Here is a 27,989-nt window from a genome sequence, read left to right on the forward strand (position 1 = left end):
CGCTCAATGAAGCAGTGTGGGACAATGTTAATGCCTTAGCTCAGTGCATTGTGTGTGTCACCTCTAGGAGCAGCTTGAACAAGAGGTTGCCATACGTTTACACAGACTTCCTTCCAAACAGAAAACAAACTGAGCCCCTGGAGGACTTTGGATACTCCACCATCGGGCCAGCCTAAGAGCCAATTTATGCTTGATCCGAAAAATGTTGTCGGAGGCACCGTTTGGATGGTGTGACACAATAGCGAAGCCTCCGGAGGCACGCATAGGCCAAATTGAGCTCCGTTCTGCATCACCATGCGCCTCCCAAATGTTGTTACAATGCGGAGGGCTCTGTATAGCTCTGCATTGACATGATTAGTTGACGGTAGGTGAGGGCGGGAGGTCCTGTTTAAACAAACTCACTTCCATCACAACAGCTCTGCCACAGATAGAACAATGAGACACATATTTCCCAGGACGTACTACCAAACAGCGAGAGGAAGCCAAGTGTCCAGCAGTGGGAGAAGATGGAACGAGATGGATTTTGGCCAACATACTGATCATTTTCTCATCGATGTAACATTTGATCTCAATAGAGTTCTGTTCCCAAAACTAGAATATGTTACGAACAGAGTGGACTAAGTTTAGACTTTACCCTTTGCCAAAGTAAAAAAAAAAAAGGTATTGTTTAGGATTGCAAAGGCGAACTGATTTATTGCACACGCGCACTTCAGAGTAGGCGTTCCCTAAAAAATATGCAAATTAAGCTAGAACATGCCTATAGGGGGATCTCACTAGCTCATGTTTGGTTCTACCCACTAGGACTCATTTGCGCCCATTTGAAACAACAGGCTGTGGTCCATCTTGGTTTAGTTATACAAATCATTGGCTGCTCGTCGAAGCGCTAGAAGTATGAATACCCTGACTTCTGCAGAGCCCATATCATCGCAAATGCAGACGTCAGAATGACCATGCAGCAGCACCTTTAAGTGGCGTCACAGTGATCAGAGGAATCCAAAAATGTATCGGGGGTTTATTCACATCCCAGAATGAGTAGAAGACGAAGAGAATTGTCATATACATTTATTCGAAACTGCATTAAAATGTCCATTATGCTAGAGTTCCCCAATGTAGCCAGATCAAACAGTTGGAGCGCCGTGCCGCAACAGAATGCTTACGTTAAACAATTACCAGAGTAACGCAAATGTTAAACAGATTCCAGAAATCACACTTTGATGTCGAAGAAGAGACTGTGGTGAGATGAAAAGGTTTAATATAGGTTACTTTAATAGGTGTTCAAGGAATAATAGTTGCGTCGGCAGACAGTGTTATGACATGACTCAGTGAAAGGGGCTGAGGGCGATGGCTAAGGGATCCCTCACTAAGCAGGGGCTCCAGTAAGGCAAGGCTGCATTGAACAACTGGGCTGTAACAATCAAGTCCATACATGTCATGATACAGTACTATTAACATAAATAAGATTGAGCACACATTATACAAGCTATCAGAGGAAACATACTTAAGATCTGGCGTCATCTCTTCAGAAGAACAAAAGGGAAGCCGTGATCTACATTCCTGTAAAGGGAGAAAGTTTTTTATTTTTTTATTTTTTTAATCTGGGTGCATATTCAGTTTTTCTATTTTTGTAACTAAATGAACAGCTATAAAAAAGAAATTGTAATAAATAAGCTTGAATACAGAGGGTTTGGCAATTGTTCTTTGTAATTGCATGAGTGTCCCTGGTTTCACCCTTTCCTGAAGTGAGAGCCTCATTGAACTGCAGAGAAGAAACAAATAATTCCGTCCGGGGTGACACGGTCCCTTACAAACAAAAAAAATCTCTCTCATATATAACTTTAACAGACGTTGGCAGGTAAGTCACAATGACTTACAACTCCACACACCTCCACAGAGTTCCCAGCACAGCAGCTGAATCGTCATGAGGACCATAGGTTGTAACAAACTATTCACCTGTGGAAACAGTCCACCATCGCATACATACACAGTAGAGTCAAGACCTAAATTGAATTAGAAAAATACATGTACAAAATCGATTACATTCAAGAGACAGTACTAGCACAAAAGGATATAGTCTATAGTCATTTCAATAACTAATAATATAGGAATTTTATAGAGGCATTTTCTAAATAGAAAAGGTTGAGGGTGATATAGTATGGCTGTTTTTGAAGATGTGTGGGGTTGGTTACCGACTTGATTCTAAAATGCTCAAATTAGATCAAAATACTTCAATGCATAATGTCATAAGATGGACATAAATACCTGTGTAATCTTTTAATTTCACTTAATGATATTACATTTTTAAAGATCATCATGATATCATTTTGGTTTGGATCATAAGGTGCAAATATTGTCTATTAAAAGAGGCATTGAAAAGGTGCCAGTACAATGTACACCATTCCCACTTGGGGTTTTAGTCATAGGAAACCCATCAGATATATAGGATTAGTTGTGCTGATATAATACATTTGTTACCTGAAGATCTATACACCAAGAAAATGCAGTGCAACTGCTATGCTAACCTTAGTTTTCAACAGAATTTTCATTTAAAAGACAACTTTCCCTTTTCTTTGGCAAATGTCTCAAAACCACTAGTTACAAGCATGTACATTGTTGCTCTTTTTGGGGAAGACAATTGCTTCATTTGTGTGAAAGAACAACACTGCTGTCTATCAGTGGAAGAACTGCGTAGTTTACTGCTTGGATGACTTTAGTCACCCTTCAATTTATTTTCTCTCAAACCTGGAAAATATATACAGTATATTTAAGTCTTAAATGTTTGTTTTAAAGCTTTCCTTCAAGCTTGGGAGTTTGAAAGTCATGATTTAGGTCTGCTTGTTTACAGTCCATTTGCCCGCTTTTAGGGATAAATAAACTAATACAGCATTGCTCGTATCCCTACAAGTCAGTCCAATCCTGACTTGTAAGGATATATTTAATATAGTTTCAATATATTCTACTTTGTGGCATTATAATCCCTTGGCTAAAACTAAGTACCACCATTGGACAATAATAGGGTTGAGCTAATAGCCTTTTTAAATAGTTCATGTTGTGCCCTGACAGCACACATCATTCAGACGTAGCCCAGAAATGGCAATGCAGTTGCTTTAAGAATACAAACTCTGGAAACTACAGGTGGAAACTACCCTTCTAGAAGCAGTGCATCTCATCTCAGTGCTCATTTGCTTAACAGGTACAGTAAGCATTGATGCATTATTTTGTGTATGAGCTTTTTTGACAACAGTCTTAATCCAGTAAACTAGGCCTCAGGAAAAGAAAACCGAGGTTGGGAACACAAGATAAAATAAAAAAAATCTAGTTCAACAGCATCATAATACACTTAAGTGAAGGAGAAGAATCTAATATTAAAAGAGAAATAAACTTAAAGAAAAAGCAACAGCGAGAGAAGAAGCATGGCTGAATGTAAGACCTAAGAAAAAGAGCATTGGTCAACTTAGAAACAAAAGAGTCATAATAATATAGCATAATGATAATTTCATGGAGGACATATCATTGGGGACTCTTCAACCTTGGAACTGGCTTGCACTACTTGTGTAAGCCTGAGACAGCTTTTTCCATCTGATTAGCTTACACCCAGTGCAGACGTCAAGAGTCCCCCAACCCTACTACAGCTCACACACTGTAAACAGAAGAATGGACACAAGGATCAGCTATTTGGATATGGAATGGATGCTAGCCTGTTCTACCTCGGTTAGAACATACAAAAAAACTAAATTTTTAACTAAATAAAAAAAGAAACAAACAAAGCATTAAAAGCAATTGTCTTGTTACTGAAAAACAAATGCGTTCAAAAGCAAAACCTTAATTATTCTCATTGCCTAAGAGTGGACCGTTACTTGGCATAAGAAAATCTCAAAGGCTAGTAGGAAAAACAAAAAGAGACCAGGGAAAACACATTGCCCTACTGAGAAAAAGTTACATCTTAAAAGCGCCTCCTACGTTAGTGCAGTGTTCTTTGTTAAAAAAACCTATCTTAGGAAACTAGTAGCACACATTTGGATTAGCCTTGTAGATGCTACGCAGACTGCGATAAGATCAAGTATTGACACAAAATGCATTTTCATCATTCAAGTATATTCAAACGGATGTAAGATTCATGTGAATGGTTGCGCGGTGGATGGGATGGCAGTGGTTGAGGTACGGCTAACGTCGTAATGAGAGAGTTAAGGCCATGGAGAACCGTCCATACTGTCAGTAACTTTGCTTCTCATCAAATTGAGCCCCACTGTAGGGGACCAACTGCCAGGTAAAACAGGCAGGTTCAGACTTACAACATGCTAACCAAAGGCCTCCCATCTAAGCTTAAAACGTTAACTTAAGTTCAAATGCAAGAGCCTCAATGTGTTGAGTTCAAACTGACAATGAAGGTTAAACAGATCACCGTAGTAGCAGTTGCTAAGCTGGTGGGAAGGCAAGGGATGGAGTAATATGGAATACTTGACCATGGTGTGGAAGGTTAAGAGGTCTGCTTTATCTCTAGACCACACTAAATAGGCAAATCAAAATGAGGGTACCACATGAAATAAATCACAAAGGACTATCTACCAAGCTGTGTCAATTTGTTCAAGCAGGAAGGTGTGCAGGAAGCCACAAGATTCGACTCATCCCTACATTGAGGTATGCTAGGTGGAGGGGACTTTGCAACAGTGTGTGAAAGGGGGAAGATGTTCTCTTACAAGTGGTCAAGCTGACCGTGTGTAGGTTTCCTTTCTTTTTTTTGAAATGCAATTTTTGTTCGCAAAACTTGACCTTAAAATGGCGTAATATTGGACAAAGATTACACATTAACGTGAACACAACCTGCCTTCCTCAGGGTACTCTAAGTAGGTAGGACCGTACAGGAAGAGGAGGGAGGCGACATCCTACTGCCAAGGGAAGGGTTCAGGAGAATACTTAGAAGGTGAGTGGAAGGGAGGGGGGGGGGTTCATACCCCGCTTTTCCCCTCAGACCAGAGCTCTAGCTAATTCACCACAGAGGGATCCATCCACAAGTCACGTTCCATCTCCTTCCTTCCAGAACAGGATGAGGAGTCGGAGGTTAAAAGTTAAAACGCACACAACACGCAAGCGTCCATTTCGTTTTGCTGGAGGCAGGAGGGTGGCTGATCCACTTCATTGGTCAGCGCAGGAGATGAGGACAGGGGTCTGGGCCATTTCCTTCTGGCTGTCGCCAATCACACGCTGGCCTCTGGTACAGGAGGAAGAGAAGTTGGTAAAGGTCAACCAATCAAGGTATGCACTTCTTGTTCTTGGCATTTGTGTTCGGATGTTTTTTTGTCTGCTTAGTGAAGTAGTGTTTTGGCTCCTCCCTTGTACTTGATTGATAATTTAAGGTCATAGATTAGATGTGAAACTCCCTGGTTATCTAAGGACACAAATTCATAGAAAATAAAACATAGCGCATTCACGTTCAAAGCGTACAGAGAAAAATTTAACCGTGTTTCAACAAAAGTTGAAAAGGAACAGCTTCCTTGAAGCAAAGGTGAGTTCCTCTTCCTATATTTCTGGCTGCCTACCTGTGAATGTTCTCCATGGCTGCCACCTCGGCAAGGGCAGACAGGCTAAAGAAGGCGGGCAGGACTTCGGGTGCACTGCTTCTATCTGCTTCCTCCTGCTTGGGTGCACTGTAGCACCCTGTTTCGTTGCATAAAGTCTCTCGTAATGGCTTGTCGTCCTGCTCCGGGGTCAGGTCCCTGACTTTGTCCTCTGTGATAAAACGGACCAAAGCAGATGCCATGAGGCTATGTCATTCAAAATGGCCTCTCAAAATGGCATGCACAGCTAATCCCTCATTTGGCGTTTTCCAGCTCACATACAGTATACAGAATAAACTATTGCCTGTTAGGAAAGACTTACCCTCTGCTGGGGACACCCTGCCGTCGGCCGAGCGCACCAGGTGGGTTATTTTGCTCTTCCTAGCCTTCCTCTTCTGGCTGCCCACCGGTATGCTAGCGCTAGTTCCCATGGCCTCTGGGGAAAGCGTGGCGGTGGCACATGGGGCGGGGGTCTGCTTGGCCTTGGCAGCAGAGTCTGACATGGGGGAGTCACTATGCATCGCTATGTCTGAGAGGGGATAACATTTGAAAAGACCCACTCATTTTTGAATTATTGAACCAAAATTCTAACTTGAGATCAGGACACCTAACTCCAAGATAATTCATGTGTAAATCATGAATTGACTGCAAAAAATGGATTTGGCCAAGACCCTTTTCTGCTAGATGGCTCACTATTTATTTACTCCTCACTTTGCAGTTTAAAACTTGTTCAACAACTAAAGAGAGAATATTTTACACGTGTCTAAATTCAATGTGAAATAAAAACGCTTGGTACGTACATTGAGTAATGTGTCCATTATCTCCAACTATGTGTAAATACCATGCCAAGAACATTCACAACTGGATTACAATCCACACACATTACATGATGCTCTAATTCACCTTTGTCCACAGTATTGGGTTTCTCCTTTTTCTGCTTGTACTTGCTAACAATCTTGTGGAATAAAGTCTTTTTCTGAGATGAAGATGGACCTGATATAACAAAAAAAAGATAAACAAAAATAGAAACAAAAGCATTGCATGCCATGTTAAATGGTAACAATGTGGTCAAGTTCCTGAAAGCGAGGAGCGACAGGAGCGGTATGGGATGCGGAGGGATGGCTTCTGTCAAAACATATTGAAATGTTTTTGTGAACATTCCAGTAACATTCTCTGCTTACCCTTGGCAGGTTTTGGAGGTTGTTCCTCCGGTGCGGTGCTAACGTCTGGTTTTTTCTTCTTGGTGACGATGGTGCTTTTCTTGTCGAACGTCAGAGGGCTGTACTGCGGCAGGCTGTTGAACTTCTTCTCAAACTCCTCCTCCAGTTTCCCCAAACTGCAAAGGTATGTTGTTGATTAGATACGGGGTTGGGAACATGCTCAACTCCACTTTCTTCATGAAGGCTTTCATCTTGCGGAAACGCGTTGTCATTTGTTTGTCACTGTTGTTTTTAATATTTTGATAGAAATGCCAACACAATATTACCTTTTCAAGTTCCCTCTTGCGTGTTTTAAGTGTGCCTTGATCGGATAACTAAGGCCCACTGTTGCTATGTTCCTCGATTGCTGAGCGCTATAAACCGTTTTACGAAGTGGCTTATTATCCATGTCATTCAAGCAGGACATTGACCTATTAAACATTGACCCTTGAAAACCCCTAAAAATATGAATGGGACGAACCAACATTATTGTTAACGCTTATGGATGTGCCCACATTAATATTTCAAACACGTAGGAGTGCCCATAACCTGACCTGGCCTATTTGCTCTCTTCAGGGATTCCTCAAAGTCGGACGTAAACTTGCACACAGAGGACCCCATTACACCGTAAAGAAAGCAGAGCGAGTTAAATAGACACCGAAAGAATAATGTATTTTCCACATCCAACAATTCACTAATAGTCTATAAACAAAACAGACTTGTGGCGTAAATGCAAAGAGCATCAAGCCACGAACGCACTTAGCCAATCTCCACTGCCATTAGTGCAAACTTGAATCCTTGCATGATGGACGTGCCCCTTGTCAAACGGGCTTATTGTTCGTTCGCTATATTCTGCTCCCACTAGTCATATTTCATTCAGTTTTCAGTGAAAACCTAGCACTTTTTGGGGTAAAATGTTCTTGGACAGGGAACTCACCCTGGCGCCGTCTCGTCTTTGGATTTTGACTTCTTTAGCTTCTTGGGATTAGTGGGTCCCATCTGTGAGAAAGCCCAGGTCTCGTCCGTCCAGCCCCCTTCATCAGATCCACTTCGAAAAGAGCCTCTTTTGCCTGATTAACACACACAGACATACAAAAACAGAGTTTAGAGGAGCCGCCTGTAAAATTACAATTAAAACACAGAAACTTGCTCGGAATGGGTGTAAAACAACAGCATATTGATAATCATTGTGGAGATTGGGCAGGGGGGTTACTAATACATACCTCTGTCCACGTTGGCCCTCAGTGAGGTCAGCATCCCTTCCGACACCAGGGTCTTGTACAGCGCCCCCTTGCAGCTTCTCTCAGACTTCCTGGAGCCACACCCTTCAGCATTGGCCTCCGCTTCCCTCTGCTTCTCCTCGACTTTGTGCGGGGGGCTGGGAGGGGCAGTGGGCTTCTCCGTGCCTGCGGGGCTGCTGCCGATGCTGGCCTCCTCAGCCTCTGTCTTGGGGCTTGCTAGATTCGCTGCCGTCTCCACTGTCGATGGCAGCTCTGTGCGACTTCCATCCTCTTTGTCCTCCTCCATCTCATCCTCTTCCTTAGCCTTCAAGGGCCTCTTGGCTTTGGACTTCTTTTTCGGTGAGCTGGGCTCTCTTGGAATGGTAACGACGGCGGTGCTAGCCTTCTTCTTGGGTATATCCTCCTCGGCGTCACCCCAGGCACCTTTAGCCACTGCCTCGATAGTGTAGAGGAGGCTCTCCAACTCAGACTCAGACGATGGTCGCTTTTTGAGGGTCTTTTTGGGCGAACCCGGACGAGGGATCTTGTCTTTGTCCACCGCTTTGGGTGGCTCTCTGGCAGTAGCTTCTTGCTTCTTCTTCTTCTTCTTCTTTTTGACGCTGGCCGCTTGGCCGCAGAGCAGCGGGGGACTGGCATTGGTGGGCGTGGAGGAGGAAGAAGTGGAGGAAGATGGGGGAGAGGAAAGAGGAAAATCGGTGATGTTGCCCCCAGTGTCCTCCTTGACCACCGTCTCAGTTTTGATGTGTGGGGCACAGGTATCGTCCTGTGTCTCCATCTTCCCTGCCTCGGAGGCCAAACACATCTATACCAAACACAATAGTGCACATAAATTAACATTTCAGTAGTCACATCATTGTGAAAGTGCTGGAGATAACTATTAGTCATTTCCACTATAGGGCTTTCGAAGATTTTAGTAATATCAAATGGGCTTAAATGGACCCTTAAAGGTTTTGTGATGGAGGGCCTGCAGTACCTCAGCGAGCTGGAAGAGAGCCGACTGGCTACACTGCTTTCCCTCCGGTGCAGTCGACTGGCTTGAATCAGAGGAGATCTGCTTTAATTGATAACAAGAGGATAATTAGACAAAACATCACTTTGCATAGTAAAGACAATACTATAAAGCACATGTAGTTGTGCAGAGTGGCAGACTTGAGACAGTGTAATGACTGTACCTCTGCCAGTTGAAAAAGAGGGGCCTTGACGTTGATCTTGGGTACGTCAGATTTTCCCTGTTGTGAGGTGCCAGACCACGTCTGGGGAAAAATGGGAAGGGAGAATGGATAAAGATCCTGGGATTATGTACCGGTATGTTCATATTTGTGACTTGTGTATACTAAATATTATGGTAGGTATATACTGAATGCTTTAATTTGTGCCCTCCCTTAAGGCATGCCCACACATTAGGAAGAGCCAATAGTAGAAGTATTGGCAGATTTTAATTTTGTTGATGGATTTCAGTAAGCAGGAAGGTACCCCACTCGGTTTAAAAACCAACTACTTAATAGCACATTAAAATAGCATGTAGAATGATAAAATGACATACTCATGCAGTATGTAAGCATGCTGAGCAGTTGGCACCTCGCCTATGAATGTTACAGGTCAATAACATTGAGCTAAAAGATGTGGTCACAAATAGCCTTTTCCTGAGAATACCCACTTCTGCCTGGTCCCCCCGACTCAAGGGCTTCCCCTTGCCAGCTGTGTCCGTTAAACTGGGCTGAAGCGTGCTGGAGGAGAGCTGGAAAGGGACACAAAATGGAGGGTTGGCTGACCCATTTCAATAGGAATGAGCCTCACTTCCTTTTCCCTATTGCAGCTTGATGTAAAGTCAGTGCAGGATAGGTCACAGAAAAGGCATAGTAGTGCCATCATTTTAGGGAATGTTATGATTGTGGCATATTTGGTGTGTTGGGTATGGTAGGGTTACTTTAAGAGCAAACTGAACCATTTCTATGCAAATAGATAATAAATGTAATGTAGGCTATTTTTTATACATCTATGCATATTGGCATAAAATCAACAAACTTGTGTCAGACTGCGGTTGCCGTGACAGGCCTACTAAATAGTGTTACAAGACGTTCAAGAGAACCATCCCATTCTATGTGGTCTTACCTCAGCAAGTTGGAATAGGGAGGAGTTCTCAGGGTGCTTAGTGACATCTGTGGCTCCAGACTTTGAAGAACTGGATGAAATCTGTGGAGGTTCAATTCACACTTACATTCACACATTCACCACAAACATTTGAATAACGTGATCTTTGAATTTGCATCTCACAGTGCTTTTCCAACAAATGAGAGAATGACTTAAGTCCTTCAGATATATTTCCACTAAAACAATGATTTCTAGATTAAAGTTGTTGCACAACATGGATAAACTCAGTTTGAGGAGTTGAAAAACCACTAGACAGGGCCTTTATGTTATTTTAGAAACCCATATAACTCTGACGTCCCCTGGTGGTGAATTGCTGCACTACAGCCCAGGACCTATACTGAAAAAAAATATGAATGCAACATGCAACAACTTTATTGATTTTACAGAAATACTGTTCATTTGGGGAAATCAGTCAATTAAATAAATAAATTAGGCCTTAATCTATGGATTTCACATGACTGGGAATACAGATGGGGCGGCAGGGTAGCCTAGTGGTTAGAGTGTTGGACTAGTAACCGGAAGGTTGTAAGTTCAAACCCCCGAGCTGACAAGGTACAAATCTGTCGTTCTGCCACTGAACAGGCAGTTCCTAGGCCGCCATTGAAAATAAGAATTTGTTCTTAACTGACTTGCCTGGTTAAATAAAGGTAAAATAAATAAAATATGCATCAGATACCTTAAAAAGAAATGGGCCTCAGGATCTCATCACTGTATTTTTGTGCATTCAAATAACCATCGATAAAATGCAATTGTATTTGTTGTCCATAGCTTATGCCTGCCCCCCATGGTGCGGTGGGGTTATGGTATGGTAGAGAAATTAACATTCAATTTTCTGGCAATAGCTCTGGTGGACATTCCTGCAGTCAACATGCCAATTGCACACTTCATCAAAACTTGAGCCAAGACATCTGTGGCATTGTATTGTGTGACAAAACTGCACATTTTAGAGTGGCCTTTTATAGTCCCCACTACACCGGTGTAATGATCATGCTGTTTAATCAATTTCTTGATATGCCACACCTGTCAGGTGGATGAATTATCTTGGCCAAGGAGAAAGGCTCACATTTGAGAGAAATAAGCTTTTTGTTCACGTGGAAAATCTCAGGGATCTTTTATATCAGCACATGAAACATGGGACCAACACTTTACATGTTGCATTTATATTTTTGTTCAGTGCAGTATGTGACATACCTCTCTGGCAGTAAGGGCATGCTCCCCAGCCAACAGTAGCATGCTTAGGCCACCCATCTTTGTGGGATCTGGGAAGGCACAAAATGAAGGCAAGGTGGGATAATCTTTACTAATTTGACATTAATTCAGTGGCTGCTATGCTGAGACATGACATTCATATTTTATAAGCTGTTTTACCCAGAAATGTATCACTTGACGCACCTGCCATGGCGAAATTAAGCTGTGGTGTGCTGTCAGTCTTGGGCACTTTCTTGGCAGTGGCACAGCCCTTAGGGGAGTTGGAAGGGAAAGACCACACTTTTTTGCGTGCGTTGCTGACAGTGTGGCAGGGGCTCTTGACTGGCTTGTTAGTGGTGGGGCACCACTTGTAGCCTGGGTTAGCCTTCATGAAGGCATCCTTGTACTGGAAGACGACACAAAGCCAGAATGGTTATCAGCAAAAGAAAGACACAGCAATTAATACCTACTCTAGCAAAATGCAGAACATACTGAAGAGGTGTTGTCTCAGTATAGTCTTTCAAATGAGTTTGCTTGTGATCCTGTGTTGGAGCGCTTGATCTGCTCATTTGCTTGTCACACCACACAAATCGGTGTTCATTCTCTCTGAACTCTGCCAGTCCATGAGGAAAGATTATCTGAATTGAAAGTACTCTCCTCAAATGACAAAATCAATTGGAATGGTCTGTTTAGAGAAACAGAAAGGGGCGAATCCTAACTTAAGTCAAATTTTAACTTAGTCATACATTGATGTAAAAATGACACTTAAATGAAGTTAGGATTCGCCCCCGAAGAGAATAAGAAACATTTGACAGTTCCAGAACAGGGTTTTGGTGGTGCTCACCTCCTTGGCCATGTCTGTGTACTTCTGTTTCTCTTTGGGCTCCAGCACAGCCCACCAGTCAGCCAGGATCTTGGTGGCACCACGGTTGTCCAGCCGAGGGTGCTCCTGCCTCACCAGTGAACGGTGGCGCTTGCAGAAAAGCAGGAAGGCGTTCATGGGTCGGCGGGCCCGCTGCTCTGAAGAGTCCTCCTCCACCTCCATGGGCCCCCCGCATGCCACCTCCGGCCCCCGGCTCTCCCTGACCAGCAACGGCTGTGGACAGATGCATCAGTGATAGATATTTCAATCTTTATCATCTCTACTCCCACCACTATCATCATCATCATAACAATGGTAAGGCTCGATTGTTTCAGTTGATATTTCTTTGGGAATAATTCAAAATGTCCTTTTTGGGTATATCCATTGGAATTCAATCACTTTTTGACAGCATTCCTTTTGATTTTAACCAAACTTTCCATACCTGTTTGCCCATGGAAGTGGTCAGAAAGTGACCTTTTGGACCTAAATGACAAAATATTCAGGAGATAACAATTCTCAAAGTTGACCCATTTTGCATACCCCACCATACCATGAGACAACCATGTCTTCATCATTTGAAAAGTTAAATGTAAATGACTTAAAAAACCATGTAAACTCAGATTTTTTTCATATTCGTGTATGTTGTAGTTTAGACCCTACTTTACATCATCTGCTCTCTAATACAGGGTGGGTGTCATTTCAAATCATAGAAATAGATTTCATAGAATGGACCTACCCCTTCAGACCACTGTAATTTAGTACACCATTGACATTTAAATTGAATTGACATTTTGACTTCTAATTACTACCACAAAGATGACAACCGGTCCACCCACTGTTAAATGTCAACTTAAAATGGTCATGTCTATTGGATAATCTATATTTCTAGGATTGAGAGTATAATTTAAAACATATATTCCCATGCAAGTCAACGTTCTCTGGTGTGGACCTCCATTGATCTTTGCTGTACTAATTTGCGAGTTGAAATGTCAATTTTATTCCCATTTTAGTAAATGTATTAGCCAAAACATAACACCCACACTGTATTCAGGAGCATCTTAAACTAAGGTGGGCACAACACAACCTCAGATCTAAAATAAGGGTCTAAGCTACAACATATGCAAATATGCATCATTATTTTATTGTATTTAGGTATATAAAAAAAAATACAATTTGTTAAACTGTTTGTCAAGAAATTATAAAATAGTATGACAATACTGTTTGTAAGCGTTTAAATTAACTGTTTATTTTTTCCAGTGGTGAAGACATGGATGTCTCATATCATGGTTGAGTATGCAAAATAGGTCAACTTTGAGCACCCTTATCTCTTGAATGTTCTGCCATTCAGGTCCAAAAAGTTACTTTCTGAGCACTTCTACAATGGGCAAAGATTTGGGCAATGGTTTCATTTAAATCAAAATGGGGTGCTGTCAAAAAGCGATTGAATTCAAATGGATTTACCTTTTTTTAATATTTTTTAAATATGACAGAAAATGAAAGTGAATACTTCTAGACTACATACAAACCTAGTTATCAAAAATGGTGATTCAGAAATTAAGTAACTGTTGAAAAAAAGTTAAAAAGTTAATATTCTGTTAAATCATACACAAATGATTGTTGTTGACATGTCCTATACTCCTTTGTGGCCAAAGCATAAGTTGGAGGGGGAAAAAAAAAACACTTAAAAGAACCCTACCTCAATCTTGTATTTTAAACAGACCTTTTAAAGATATCACAACCGGCCGTGATTGGGAGTCCCATAGGGCGGCACATGATTGGCCCAGCGTCGTCCGGGTTTGGCCGGTGTAGGCAGTCATTGTAAATAAGAATTTGTTCTTAACTGACTTGCCTAGTTAAATAAAGGTTAAATATTTTTTATAAATAAATAAAGCTCCAATGCAGCCATTTTTATCTCAATATCATTTCTGGATCACAATTAAGTACCTTACTGATTATTATTATTTATTAAAACAAAAATAGCTTCTTAGCAAAGACCAATTTCTCAAGCAAGAATTTTGCTAGGACTGTCTGAATAGGGGGGGGGGGGGGGGGGGGGGGTGTAACAGAAAACTTAAGTAGAAATTGTGCACAAATACTTTTAAAAAAAATATTACAAAAAACCTCACTCATTTTAAGGTCAACACTGTTATTTGAACTTAAATCTTGTTTTAATATGGTTGAAACTATTGCTTTTAAAATATATTTTTCGAAAGAAACATTGAACATCTTATAGTCAAATCATAGTGTAAAAGCAGTTGAGCTAGTTCTACTCTTTTTGGTGATTTTTCTGGTGTTGTGTGGTGGAAAGCTGAGCGGGTCAACCACATCAACCCTGTTATCCATAGATAGACATGGTAGAAGAAATGTACTAACAATTACATTCTTGTCCCTCCCTGTTGCAAAGAACAAGCTTCCATTCCCCCAGTCACAAGGGGCTTCATGGGTGATTTAAGATGAAATTGTCAGCCCTGTTACTTTATTTGTCACTTAATATACTAATCTTTTTATTTAACCTCTTGAGATGGGAAAACATGTTTTTTTATTAAGTTCAACATGTGCTCTTTATGACAGAATGTAGAAATCAGGTGAAATAAAACTTTTTTCACCAAGTTACACTACTCAAAAGGCCCCCAAATTGGTGGAACAACCCATTTACTATACACAGTGTACAAAACGTTAGGAACACCTTCCTAATATTGCGTTGCACCCTCTTTTGCCCTCAGAATAGGCTAAATTCGTCGGGACATGAACTTACAAAGTGTCAAGCGTTCCACAGGGATGCTGGCCCATGATGACTCCAATGCTTTCCACAGTTGTGTCAAGTTGGCTGGATGTCCTTTGGGTGGTGGACCATTCTTAATACACGCAAGAAACTGTTGAGCGTGAAAAACCCAGCAGCGTTGCAGTTCTTGACAGACTCAAACCGATGCGCCTGGCACCTACTACCATACCCCGTTCAAAGACACTTAAATATTTTGTCTAGCCCATTCACCCTCTGAATGGCACACATACACAATCCATGTCTCAAGTCTTAAAACTCCTTTAACCTGTCCCCTCCCCTTAATCTACACGGATTGAAGTAGATTTAAAAAGTGACATCAAAAATGGATCATAGCTTTTACCTGGATTCACCTGGTCAGTCTGTCATGGACCTTAATGTCCTTAATGTTTTGTATACTCAGTGTATATCAAATTGAATGGGAATTAATCAGCAATTCCCAATTAAGAATTGACCCCTAACCCAGAAACAAATTGTTTTAACATGATCAGAAACAATGAGGGACTTCAAATCCAATGGCTGCAGCAGCCTCGCACATCCTTTCAGACCAGCACTGTCTGTCTGACCCCATATCCAGCCATGGAGAGATATTTCATAGAGGGGGTTAAGTACTGAGGCTGGTGGTTCTATACCGGAGTCAAAGGTCACTGCATCATATACAGTGAACTAACAAATAGACTGTGTACATGTATCATGGAGAAATAGTCAAGTGGGACTACGCCAAGAGACTAAAGACTGGAAGTCCAGGGTCATGTTCAGTAGGTCTGAAATAGAGGTCGACCGATTATGATTTTTCAACGCCGATACCGATTATTGGAGGACCAAAAAAGCCAATACCGATTATTGGAGGGCCAAAAAAGCCGATACCGATTAAATCGGCCGATTTTTATTTGTAATAATGACAATTACAACAATACTGAATTAACACTTATTTTAACTTAATATAATAAATCAATAAAATCAATTTAGCCTCAAGTAAATAATGAAACATGTTCAATTTGGTTTGAATAATGCAAAAACAAAGTGTTGGAGAAGAAAGTAAAAGTGCAATATGTGCTATGTAAGAAAGCTAACGTTTCAGTTCCTTGCTCAGAACATGAGAACATATGAAAGCTGGTGGTTCCTTTTAACATGAGTCTTCAATATTCCCAGGTAAGAAGTTTTAGGTTGTAGTTATTATAGGAATTATAGGACTATTTCCCTCTATACCATTTGTATTTCATTAACCTTTGACTATTGGATGTTCTTATAGGCACTTTAGAATTGCCAGTGTCACAGTGTAGCTTCCGTCCCTCTCCTCGCTCCTCCCTGGGCTCGAACCAGCAACACAACGACAACAGCCACCATCGAAGCAGCGTTACCCATGTAGAGCAAGGGGAAAAACTACTAGAAGGCTCAGAGCGAGTGACGTTTGAAACGCTATTAGCGCGCGCTAACTAGCTAGCCATTTCACTTTGGTTACACCAGCCTCATCTCGGGAGTTGATGGGCTTGAAGTCATAAACAGCGCAATGCTTGACGCACAACGAAGAGCTGCTGGCAAAGCGCACGAAAGTGCTGTTTGAATGAATGTTTACGCGCCTGCTTCTCCCTACCACCGCTCAGTCAGATTATATGCAACGCAGGACACGCTAGATAATATCTAGTAATATCATCAACCATGTGAAGTTAACTAGTGATTATGATTGATTGGTTTTTATAAGATATGTTTAATGCTAGCTAGCAACTTACCTTGGCTTACTGCATTCGCGTAACAGGCAGTCTCCTTGTGGAGTGCAACGAGAGAGAGGCTGGTCGTTATTGCGTTGGACGAGTTAACTGTAAGGTTGCAAGATTGGATACCCCGAGCTGACAAGGTGAAAATCTGTCGTTCTGCCCCTGAACAAGGCCACCGTTCCTAGGCAGTCTTTGAAAATAAGAATGTGTTCTTAACTGACTTGCCTAGTTAAATAAAGGTATTAATAATAATAATAATATTAGTCTGAAACTATCTGTTCTTGACCAATAACAAATGTTTTTATCATTTCAAAACGTGCCTACTGAATGCATCCCAGATCTGCAAAAGAAGACGCTAACCTTCTCCAGTTCTTCTTCGTCCTCCTCCTCTTCCTCCTCCGAGAAGTCCAGGGCCTTCTTGGAGAGTAGCGGGTGCCATTGTAGACACTTGCGCTTGGGCCGCTTGCCGCTCACCTCCACCTCCACAGGAGGCTCCTTACCCCTTCCTCCACCTTTCATGGCGCTGCCAAGCCTGGAGGGGGGAGAAAGATAGTCAGAGTTCACTCACAACTTATTGTGGCATAGGATCAAGTTCCATTTAGACACTGATCTTGGGTCAGTTTTCCCCATTAATGCTTAAAGCATCTGCAAAATAGCGTCACTGGCCACTCCACCACAGTTATTGGTTTTGTTGCTGAGCTGAGCATCACGCAACATGCAAAAAAAATAAAAGGTGCAATACATACTGTGCTCTATCGCCCGTGCAACAGTATTTGTTGTTTACAGTAACTTTTGTTGTTGTAATATCACAAATGGACACGCAGTTTCACCAATATGGATTGTCGCTTTAAGGTTAGGATTGGGGGAGGGGAAGCAGATGCCAGATCTTTACCTAGGGGAAATTCATGTCTGAGCATTTGGTGTTGGGTTTTGTTGAGCGCACTGATCAATGACTTTGTAAGTAGCACTATACAAATACATTGGATTGATTAATTGACTGAATTCTTTAGTCTCTTGAGCAACTGCTGGTGTTGGCTATAGTAGTAACAGAGACTAAAGGTTAAAGGTCATGAAAAAGTGATCCCTTTAATTAGACACCCTGACGAGGGCTCAAACGCTGGTCCCTGTGACTGTCCTTCCAAAACCAATATATTATACCAAAAGGCCAAAATCGCTTGGTAAGGTCACTCGGTTTTGTACTAAGATACAGAATTAGCAGTAAATTGTGGCTGCCATTTCAAAAGCACTTTGAGACTGAACACCAGACTGCCCATGTCTCTAATTGGCTGATGGCATCATCACTGTGGCCAGGGTGTGGTCAATGGAGTGCACAATTCTATGTGTAGATATACGCTTGCAGAATAGTTTGGACTTCTTGCGTGTGTGGTGCAATGCCATCTAGCAAATGCTTTTATCCAAAGCAACTTAGTCATGTGGGCATACATTTTACATATGGGTTGTTGTGAAATTGTTAGGTATTACCGCATGGTCGGAACTAGAAGCACAAGCATTTCGCTACTCGCATTAACATCTGCTAACCATGTGTATGTGACCAATAAAATTTGATTTGACAACCATTAGATTCTACACTTCTATACTTGGGTATAGCAAGAAAACCTCAAATCTGACAAAAGAAGACAAGTGTGTGTTTTAGGGCAGGTTGTAATACCACAGCATTTGATCAGATTAACTCACATCTGTGTGTATTTACTCTAATGTAAAGGGTATGCAGTATCTATCCTTCAATTTCTGTAAATGAACTACTGTATTCAATACTTAGGAAAAATAAATGTAATTGATAGCTGGGTCCAATGCATTTCTAATATTTTTTCACTGCCCTCAAATATTTTATTCATAGAAAAATATATATTTTGTTAAAGGGCAATTCCGCCACTTTTCAACCTCATATTCATTATCTACAGCGCCATACCAGTGTCTACATACAGTGAGGTCCAAAAGTATTTGGACAGTGACATGTTTAGCTCTGTATTCCAGCACTTTGGATTTGAAACGCTACAACGACTGAGGTTTAAGGTGCAGACTCTCAGTTGTGGAAAAAGTACCCAATTGTCATACTTGAGTAAAAGTAAAATATAACTTAATAGACAATGACTCAAGTAAAAGTCACCCTGTAAAATTCTATTTGAGTAAAAGTCTAAAAGTATTTGGTTTGAAATATACTTAAGTATCAAAAGTATAAATAATTTCAAATTCTTTATATTAAGCAAACCAGATGGCATAATTTTCATATTTTAATTTATGGATAACCAGGGGCACGCTCCAACACTCATTTACAAACAAAGCATGTGTTTAGTGAGTCATCAGTGCAGAGGCATTATGGATGATCTCTTGATAAGTGTGTGAATTTGATCAATTTCCTGTCCTGCTAAGCTTTCAAAATGTACTTTTGGGTGTCAGGGAAAATGTATGGAGTAAAAAGTATATACATATTCTTTAGGAATGTAGTGAAGTAAAAGTTGTCAAAAATATAAATAGTAAAGTACAGATGTCTCCAAAAATGACTTAAGTAGTACTTTAAAGTATTTTAAGCACTTTACACCACTGCAGACTCAGCTTTAAATTTGAGGGTATTTTCATCCACATCAGGTGAACTGTTTAGAAATTACAGCACTTTTTGTACATACTGTAGTTCTCGCCCCCACCCCCATTTCAGGGAAACAAATGTATTTGTTTCAAATCCAAAGTGCTGGAGTACAGAGCCAAAAACAAAACACGTGTCACTGTCCAAATACTTACGGTGACCGTATTACCACCACAACAACGGTCACGAGTATGGCAGTCTAATTCGATGTGACCGTTTAGTCACGGTATTTAGGCTTCTCCAAGCTCTGTGGCTGACGTCATTAGTAGCCTACCAAACTTGCTAACTACCTGGTACTCAGCACTCTATTGTCTCTCAAATCACCCTGATATCAATGCAAACGTAATCGAAAATCTAACCAAACACTTCATAAGAGCCCATGAGCTCATGTTGGGCAACATTTCTATAGGCCAGTGATTCTCAATTCTGGTCCTGGCTACCCAAAGGGGTACACATTTTTGCTTTTGCCCTAGCACTTCACAGCTGATTTAAAATGCTGATTAAAATGATCAACTCATCAAACTTTGACTTGAATCAGGTAGTGCTAGGGCAAAAACCAAAATGTGCACCCCTTTTGGGTCCCCAGGACCAGGATTCAGAACCACTGCCATAGACTATGCAATTGCGTTAGAAAACAGTGATGGGCCTCTATTAAAAAGAGGATCCCATCAGCTTTCTATAGGCTAGGCCTACTATATTTATTTCTCAACCTTCCTAATATTAAGCACATTGCTTCTCTTGAAAAGAGGAGTATAGTCTAACTGGCTGGCATGAAAATAAATCACGGGGAAAAGCGTCCTCCATTCGCTATTTAAGTTATTCTACAATGTAGAAAATAGTAAAACATTTAGAAAAACCCTGGTTTAACTAGGTGTGTCAACTTTTGACTGGTTAAATACACACACATACATATATTAGATAGACTCTCTTTATAGCTTACTTTTTATTTGCTGTTAGTCAGCACCTCTACACTAAATAATTATCTCTGGGTGTGCGCCAACTCATGCTTTTGATGATGTCATCGGGTAGAACTTTTAAGCTTAATATTTTTTTTGAAATGCACTGTTTTCACATATGTAGACACTGGTATTGTACTGGAAATAATGAAAATGAGGTTGAAAAGTGGTGGAATTGCCCTTATTCAAATACCTATCACACTATACATTTAGCAGTTACAGGATGTATTTCAAACTTCATGTGCAGTAAAAAAACTTTCGTATGACTTAAATCATTTTATCAATAGCAGTGGGAAAAATGCTTGCTTTTGATAAGGAGACCAAAGACGTCAAGAATGATAAGCACAAATAAAATGACAGCACTTCTAATAGCTCATCAGGATAACTCTTGGCACTGACTTGTTCTTGGATTGCGGCTTCAGAATTGTCTCAATTAAGAGTTTGGTGTTCGACTCGCTGGGCTTTGCACGTGCGGTTACAAACCTGGCTTGCGTTAGCGGCAGGTACAATATCAATATCCACCTTCCTAAAAATGGATGAAGCCCATTGGAATGTGAATCTGAAGCTGGCTAGCTTTAAAAAAAATAAAAATAAATCCTGAATAGATCCAGCTAGCATCCGAGTATACACCTCAGGACTTTGATAGATACTTGCCTCTAAGTTCCTTAATAGGAGCAATCCACAGTTGAAACAATAAGAGAGCAGGCTTCCCACCAGTCTTTCCCACCAGTCTTTCAGTAGAAAGCTGAGGGACTGGGTGGGAGAAATGTAACCACTCAAATGCATGGATAGAGATAGATGCATTGACCAACCATCCATATCAACATGGATGGTCAGTCCATTTTGAGGCTTTACAGGGTTTGTTCACATTTACTTTGTTTACAAACATTGGCGTAAAACATGCTTATATTTTGGGTTCTGATGGGGGAAGACAGTTTAACTCCCATGAGGCATTTGTTATATTCTTCAAGAATCAATTGGTACATATCATTAATTAAAAGTCCAAAAACGAATGTAGCAACTGCAGATTGCCCTATTAATCCACCATATAACATCTTGATAAATTTCTCATATCTGTGGAGTAACAAAGTGATAAAATAAACAAAAAGACATTTGTCTTTTAACAACAATGATTAGAGTGCTAGTATATCACAGTTAAAATTGTCTTCATGTGCAATGTTATCCCTCATTACTGCTATAATTGACATCTTGTGCTATTTGCATGTGGAAATGTTACATGTACAGTCCCTTCAAAAAGTATTCACACTCCTTAACTTTCTCCACATGAAATGTTTTCATTCTGTTACAGCCTTTTTGTTGTGTTTTGTGTTAAAGTGTAATTATGTTTTTATTTTTTGGGACAAATTAATTAAATGAAAAGCAGAAAAGTCTTGAGCCAATAATTATTCAACCCCTTTGTTATGGCAAGCCCAAATATACTTAACAAAAACATTAAATGCAACAATTTCAAAGATTTTACTTACAGTTCATATAAGAATCAGTTAATTGAAATAAATTCATTAGACCCTAATCTATGGATTTCACATGACTGGGAATACAGATATGCATCTGTTGGTCAACAGATACCTTATAAAAGTAGGGGCGTGGATCAGAAAACCAGTCAGTATCTGGTGTGACCACGATTTGTCTCATGCAGCGCGACATCTCCTTTACATAGAGTTGATCAGGCCGTTGATTGTGGCCTGTGGAATGTTGTACCACTCCTCTTCAATGGCTGTGCGGAGTTGCGGGAACTGGAACACACTGTCGTACACGTCGATCCAGAGCATACCAAACATGCTCAATGGGTAACATGTCTGGTGAGTATGCAGGCCATGGAAGAACTGGGGCACTTTCAGCTTCTAGGAATTATGTACTAGGAATTATGTACAGATCCTTGTGAAATTTCTATGCATTAAAATTGCCATCAATAAAATGCCATTGTGTGCATTATCATGCTGAAACATGAGGTGATGGTGGCGGATGAATGGCACGGCAATGGGCCTCAGGATCTCGTCACAGTATTTCTATGCATTAAAATTGCCATCAATAAAATGCCATTGTGTTCGTTGTTTGTCTGCCAGTACCATAACCCCACCATGGGGCACTCTGTTCACAACGGTGACTGTTGTTTAATGATCATGCTGTTTAATCAGCTTCTTAATATGCTATGCCTGTCTGGTGGATGGATTATCTTGACAAAGGAGAAATGCTTACTAACAGGGATGTAAACAAATGTGTGCACAAAATTCAAAAAATAAATAAGCTTTTGGGGAATATGGGACATTTTGGGGATCTTTTTTTTCAGTTCATGAAACATGGGACCAACACTTTACATGTTGTGACTATATTTTTGTTCAGTGTAAGTTCAGAAGTAAAAGTGTGCAATAATAGTGTTTACCATTATTTTTCAAATGGCTACCCCATACATACTATCATTTGTAAGGTCCCTCAGTCGAGCAGTGAATTCACGCACAGATTCAACCAAAGACCAGGGGGGTTTTCCAATGGCTCACAAAGAAGGGCACCTACTGGTAGATGGGTAAAAAATAATAATAATTTGACATTGAATAACCCTGGTGTAGTTATTAATTACACTTTGGATGGTGTATAAATTCACCCAGTCACTACAAAGATACAGGCGTCCTTCCTATTTGCAATAAGGCACTAAAGTAATACTGCAAACACTGTTGCAAAGAAATCAACTTTTTTTGCCTTGAGTGGCACAGCAGTCTAAGGCACTGCATCTCAATGCTAGAGGCGTCACTACAGACCCTGGTTCAATTCCAGGCTGTATCACACCCAGCCGTGATTGGGCGGGTGTGATAGGGCGGCGCACAATTGGCCCCGCATTGTCCGGGTTAGGGTTTGGCTGGGGTAGGTCGTCATTGTAAATAAAGATTTGTTCTTAACTGACTTACCTAGTTAAATCAAGGTAATAAATAAAAAACAGTTTGGGGCAAATCCAACAACACATCACTGAGTACCACTTCATATTTTGAAGCATGGTGGTGGCTGCATCATGTTATGAGTACGACTGTCATCAGCAAGGACTAGGTCTATTTTTTATTTTTTTAGAATAAAAAGAAAACCGAGCTAAGCACAGGCAAAATCCTAACGGAAAACCTTGTTCAGTCTGCTTTCCAATAGACACTGGGAGACAAATTCACCTTTGAGCAGGACAATAACCTAAAACACAAGCCCAAACACACACTGTAGTTGCTTACCAAGACAACATTAAATGTGCCTGAGTGGCCTAGTTACAGCTTTGACTTAAAATCGACTGTCTAACCATAATCAACATGACATTTTTTTATTTTATATAATAATGGGCAAATATTGTACAATTGCGGTGTGCAAAGCATTTGAGTATTTTGTGTAGATCGTTGACCCACAAAAAAGGTCCCACTTTGTACCAACAAAATGTGAAAAAAGTAAAGGGGTGTGGATACTTTTTGAAGGCATTGCATAACCTTTAACTTTGTTCAAACTGGTTTGCAGTCTCTTTTACGCAGTGAACATCTGAATCTTTGCATACTATTAAAGCGTCAACTACAAATCATGTACTAGAATTGGGCACTGAGTTTTTCCTTACCATGTGACCTAACAAGGGCCCTGCGTTTTTCCTGGTCAGGTTGGTCAAGACAAGCTCAGAGCCCTATGAGGGTTGTGCTATGGGGGAGGCATGCATAGTGTGCATACACACCTGAGACCGAGTCACACTGTTTCACCATTGTTGAATCAGCTCGTTAGTGTGCAGGTTATGCAACCACAGGATTGTAGGAATTACTCTTAAATAAAGTAATTGTGTAATTTGGAAACATAAATCATCTTAATTAGAAGGCTATACCTCAATGACACTGCGCAATTATTGACATAACCATAGAAATTATTATTGTGCTTACACTCAAATCAGGTATAACAATCAATTATGTAATATTAATATGATGAGACACAGGCTATATTGTTAATATGAGGGTATAATAACATGAGGCATTATGGCATATCAATGAGTGGATACCATGGGCAATTGACAAATAGGTAAACAAAAGAGGAGAAACCTTGACCTGGAGGATATGGGATGGATTGCAGGCATACTTACTTAGGCACAGACTATGGAAAAGCTGTATCTGAAAGATGAAGATGAATCTGTCAGTCAGGCTTTGTCATGCGATGATGATGACCTATAAAATACAAGACACTGCTCTCAGTCAAGCGATACATTTGCAATGCTTGGTTAACGCACCAAAGAACCAGAGGCTAGGATTCTAGTTTTATTCTTCAATAGCCATAGTAAACATGTTTATTAATCATCACTGTGACAATAACTTAAAACGGGTGTGTAGTCTAGTCCTCAATATGTGATTAGGCTTCGAACTATTGTGGGACATTATTTGTTGTTGTTGAAACACGGTGTCGATTCCAAATCTGTGCAGTCCATCGTACATGGGCGCTTTTCCAGGAACGTAGACAATAGAGCAGTTAACGCTCAGTACATAATAAAATACGCAATATCAGGTAAATAAAGTTCAGTCGAAAAGATTGGCTATACCTTACTATTGTAGCGGTTATTTTCTGGTAAGACCGGTGCTGACTGTAAACCCGATTAGGCTGTCAAGGAATCAATAAAGTGAACCCACCGTAAACATTACATGAGCAACATTGTTCATAAATTAGTATAAACTAATATTTTGTTTACCTAACCCAAAGTCCTTAGTATGAAGCTCACATTAGCATCTATGCAAAATGTCGATCTAGGGTCTGAAAGGATAGACAAGCGAATGAGAGTCCATCTTGCTTTGGGGAAAATGAAGTATAAATCTCACTCCTGTCAAACTCGTATGCATTCATTGACAAAGGTATTCCACATGGACAAATCGGCACCTTTCATTACTTAAACTAGGGATTTTCCGTCCAGATATTTGCGGCAATACGTTTAATTGGCATCATAGTCACCATTTCCTACCAGTTACTAGGAATAAAAGTAGCTTGTTAGCTTGCTAGCTCTCAGACTCAAATTGCTCCAGCCCGCCTGCTGAACGTGTCGTATGCAAAACATGCAATGGTTCCAAAAGGCCACGAGAGACTACAAGTGACAAACATCCATGGAATTGTAACCAAACTTCACTAATTTGATTGTTTTCACGCAATCGAACGCTGCCATCATTCGTTTAGTAACAATGTAGCCGTGCATTTCATAGGGGTAGTGCTCCCGTTTCTCAGAGGAATGCAAATACTCTCGCTTTACCATGTCGTACATGTTGTCTCAGTCTTTTGCATGGTCGTTTTTTTTACCGAACAATGACTTAAAATGTACACCAAACGGCTTTGAGGGATGGAATTTACGATTATAACAACACGTTTATAAATGAAAGCCCATTGAAGACATTAAATAATTCACGAAAAACAAAAAAGCACCACGCTGACCACTTCGAGAGCGGCGATACACTGATCCAAACCTCACACTGGATGACTGAGTGGTTTAGGTGAAAACGACACTGTGATTTTGATAAGGGCTAAAATACCAACAAGTTCTCTGTCATGACGGCATATAGCCTAGACTACATATTCAAACATACCTCTGATACCCAGCTCGAATGCCAGGGCCCTCTCATCCCCAGCTGCGTCCACCTTAAAACTTATTGACACATAACAGTTCGGCACTGGCTGTACAATAACACAAATATGAACTCTCTTCACCGGATGAACGCTACAGAGCAACACAACAATCGGAAATCACCAAACTAAATATGAAAATTCACGAATTATATCGAAATCAGATAAATTATCAGTTACATTAGGTCGCAGTGGCGTACTTTCGTTTTCCTCGAACAAATTTTGCATCTTCTCTAATCTACCCTCCCCCGTTCGAACTGTTCTAGGGCTATGGTCTTGTAAAGCCTTGTGCAGTATGATGTCTATAGCCAAGCACTGACTGGCCTAGCCGTGTCATCACCCATTCAGATTCTGGCCTTACAACACACATATTTTAAACAAACTTTCTCTATGCAACGTGCTTGAAAACGTCACTGAAAAGATGTGACTAGCGAGAAAAAAAAGACTGTTTCTAAGCAGAAAGTCACTGCCTGTGTCTCAGTCGTGTGTGACTACTTAATATAGCTTCCTGGGTGTTGCGTTACAGTGAGGGATCGGAGTGTTTGGAAAATAAAGTGTAACAGTCAAAGTATTCCAGCACTCACCTGCAACAGGCCACCCAGAATGTAAAGGTAACTAAAGCGTGGTGCTCCAACTGAGCCGTTGTCAACCTCATTCACCCTCGCTTAGTGTTCTTCTCTGACCAGAACCGTTTTTACAACATACAGAGAGTACTGTACATACAGAGTGAAAATAGCCTTATCATGTAAGGCTGATCGTGATTGGAGGATGGCTTGAACGACAGCCCGAATCAACCAAACAGAGAGAACATTACAGTTGTGTATTGTTCTGAGACAGCAAGATATAATGTCTTCATAATGTTCAGGACATGTACAGTTACACTGTACAACCAGGTAGGGTAGAACGAAGAATATGCACACCAATTATTCAGAAGCCATACTCGCACATGGAATCTCATTGTAAATTAAATGTACACAGTATAGGCCTATACTGGCACATAGCCTACAAATTGACACTACCGGCAGCTATAATATTTCACGGAATAAGCGCTTCAAATGAAGTCATGTTTAAAGCTAGAATCGTTAGTTGCTACATACATTTTTGGACTTACAAATTAATGATATATAGGCCTAATAATTGATTCTTGAATAATATAACTTGTCTCATAAGCATAGTTCAACTATCGTACCCCGTCATAACCCCAAATATACGCTTGTTTTACTCCAATGCTTGTAAACAACGTGCATGTAATCAAACACTGTATAGCCCCAAAACATGGTTTAAACTATTTGATATCATGGATGATCAGTCCTTGCATCCATAGGTTTGTCTATGAATTTGAGAATGGTTAAAAAAAATTCAACTCCCATCCCTTAGCTTTTTAGAGAAATGGGGCGGAGAAACCGACGTCTGTGTGCATCTAACAGTAGGCTATATCTTCCTCCACTGTCCCCATACCGGGCTCAAACCATCGATCCTCTTTTTGCAAACACACGTGACCGTCTTTGAAACAAACCAACCTTATTGATCTATAGAAAATGATAATATTTACTAGCTCCATTGGCAACATTTCTAGCTAGCTGTGGATTGAGTTTACGGCACTTGCTTAAGTCTATTACACTCACCCTTTCTAAAATAGCTACACAACGAGCGATGCCAGTGAAACCCACATACGTGTGCTGCTAACTGTCCGCATACAGTTAACTAATTTACTGCCTGGTGATTTACAACCAACACTCCATCCCACCTAAACAAGCTGAATTTCAGGCGGTCTTTTCAAACACTAAAAGGGCATTATAATTATGTTCTTAATTTGAACGTACTATTCCAACATAATAGTGTGGAAATATGCATAACACACAGAAAAATCAAGTTGTTGCCTGCACTGGGCCTTTAAACGTTTGATAAATTTGGTATGGCCTATCTAAGCCTTGTCCAGCCAGAAAACAGGATCTCCTGTTTCTGTAGTATGAGCAGTGGTAATTTTTTGGGGGGGCCTGTTTTGGATGTTATTCTGGCATTGATATGTGTCACATATCAGTTTGCAAACAATGTAAAACAAATAATAATAATTAATTGAGTTAATAAAGCCTTATACAAACTTGGTCTCTTTGTTACTTTCTTGAGT

At 40.6% G+C, this 27,989-nt stretch overlaps 1 protein-coding gene across 6 annotated transcripts; it reads right to left on the reverse strand.

Annotated features, from left to right (window-relative positions):
- Positions 1–1,235: 1,235 nt before the first annotated feature.
- Positions 1,236–26,601, reverse strand: LOC139423229 (HMG box transcription factor BBX-like). Of its 6 annotated transcripts, none has more exons than XM_071175008.1 (17): positions 26,446–26,589; positions 24,348–24,429; positions 17,048–17,219; positions 12,176–12,427; positions 11,536–11,737; positions 11,335–11,402; positions 10,105–10,185; positions 9,650–9,730; positions 9,165–9,245; positions 8,966–9,043; positions 7,975–8,794; positions 7,689–7,821; positions 6,734–6,888; positions 6,456–6,545; positions 5,875–6,081; positions 5,535–5,724; positions 1,236–5,206 (listed from the first exon to the last, which is right to left on the reverse strand). In XM_071175008.1, the coding sequence occupies exons 3-17, from the start codon at positions 17,204–17,206 to the stop codon at positions 5,131–5,133; spliced, it is 2,673 nt and encodes an 890-aa protein (XP_071031109.1). In that variant the 5' UTR covers positions 17,207–17,219; positions 24,348–24,429; positions 26,446–26,589; the 3' UTR covers positions 1,236–5,130. The 6 variants fall into 6 exon arrangements, with proteins under 6 accessions (XP_071031109.1, XP_071031106.1, XP_071031108.1 ...); XM_071175005.1 differs by having other exon boundaries at positions 8,966–9,046; positions 26,446–26,577; XM_071175007.1 differs by lacking the exon at positions 26,446–26,589 and adding an exon at positions 25,825–26,096.
- Positions 26,602–27,989: the final 1,388 nt, after the last annotated feature.

Source organism: Oncorhynchus clarkii, chromosome 12 (genome assembly GCF_045791955.1).
Source record: "Oncorhynchus clarkii lewisi isolate Uvic-CL-2024 chromosome 12, UVic_Ocla_1.0, whole genome shotgun sequence".
Classification (NCBI taxonomy): Eukaryota; Metazoa; Chordata; class Actinopteri; order Salmoniformes; family Salmonidae; genus Oncorhynchus; species Oncorhynchus clarkii.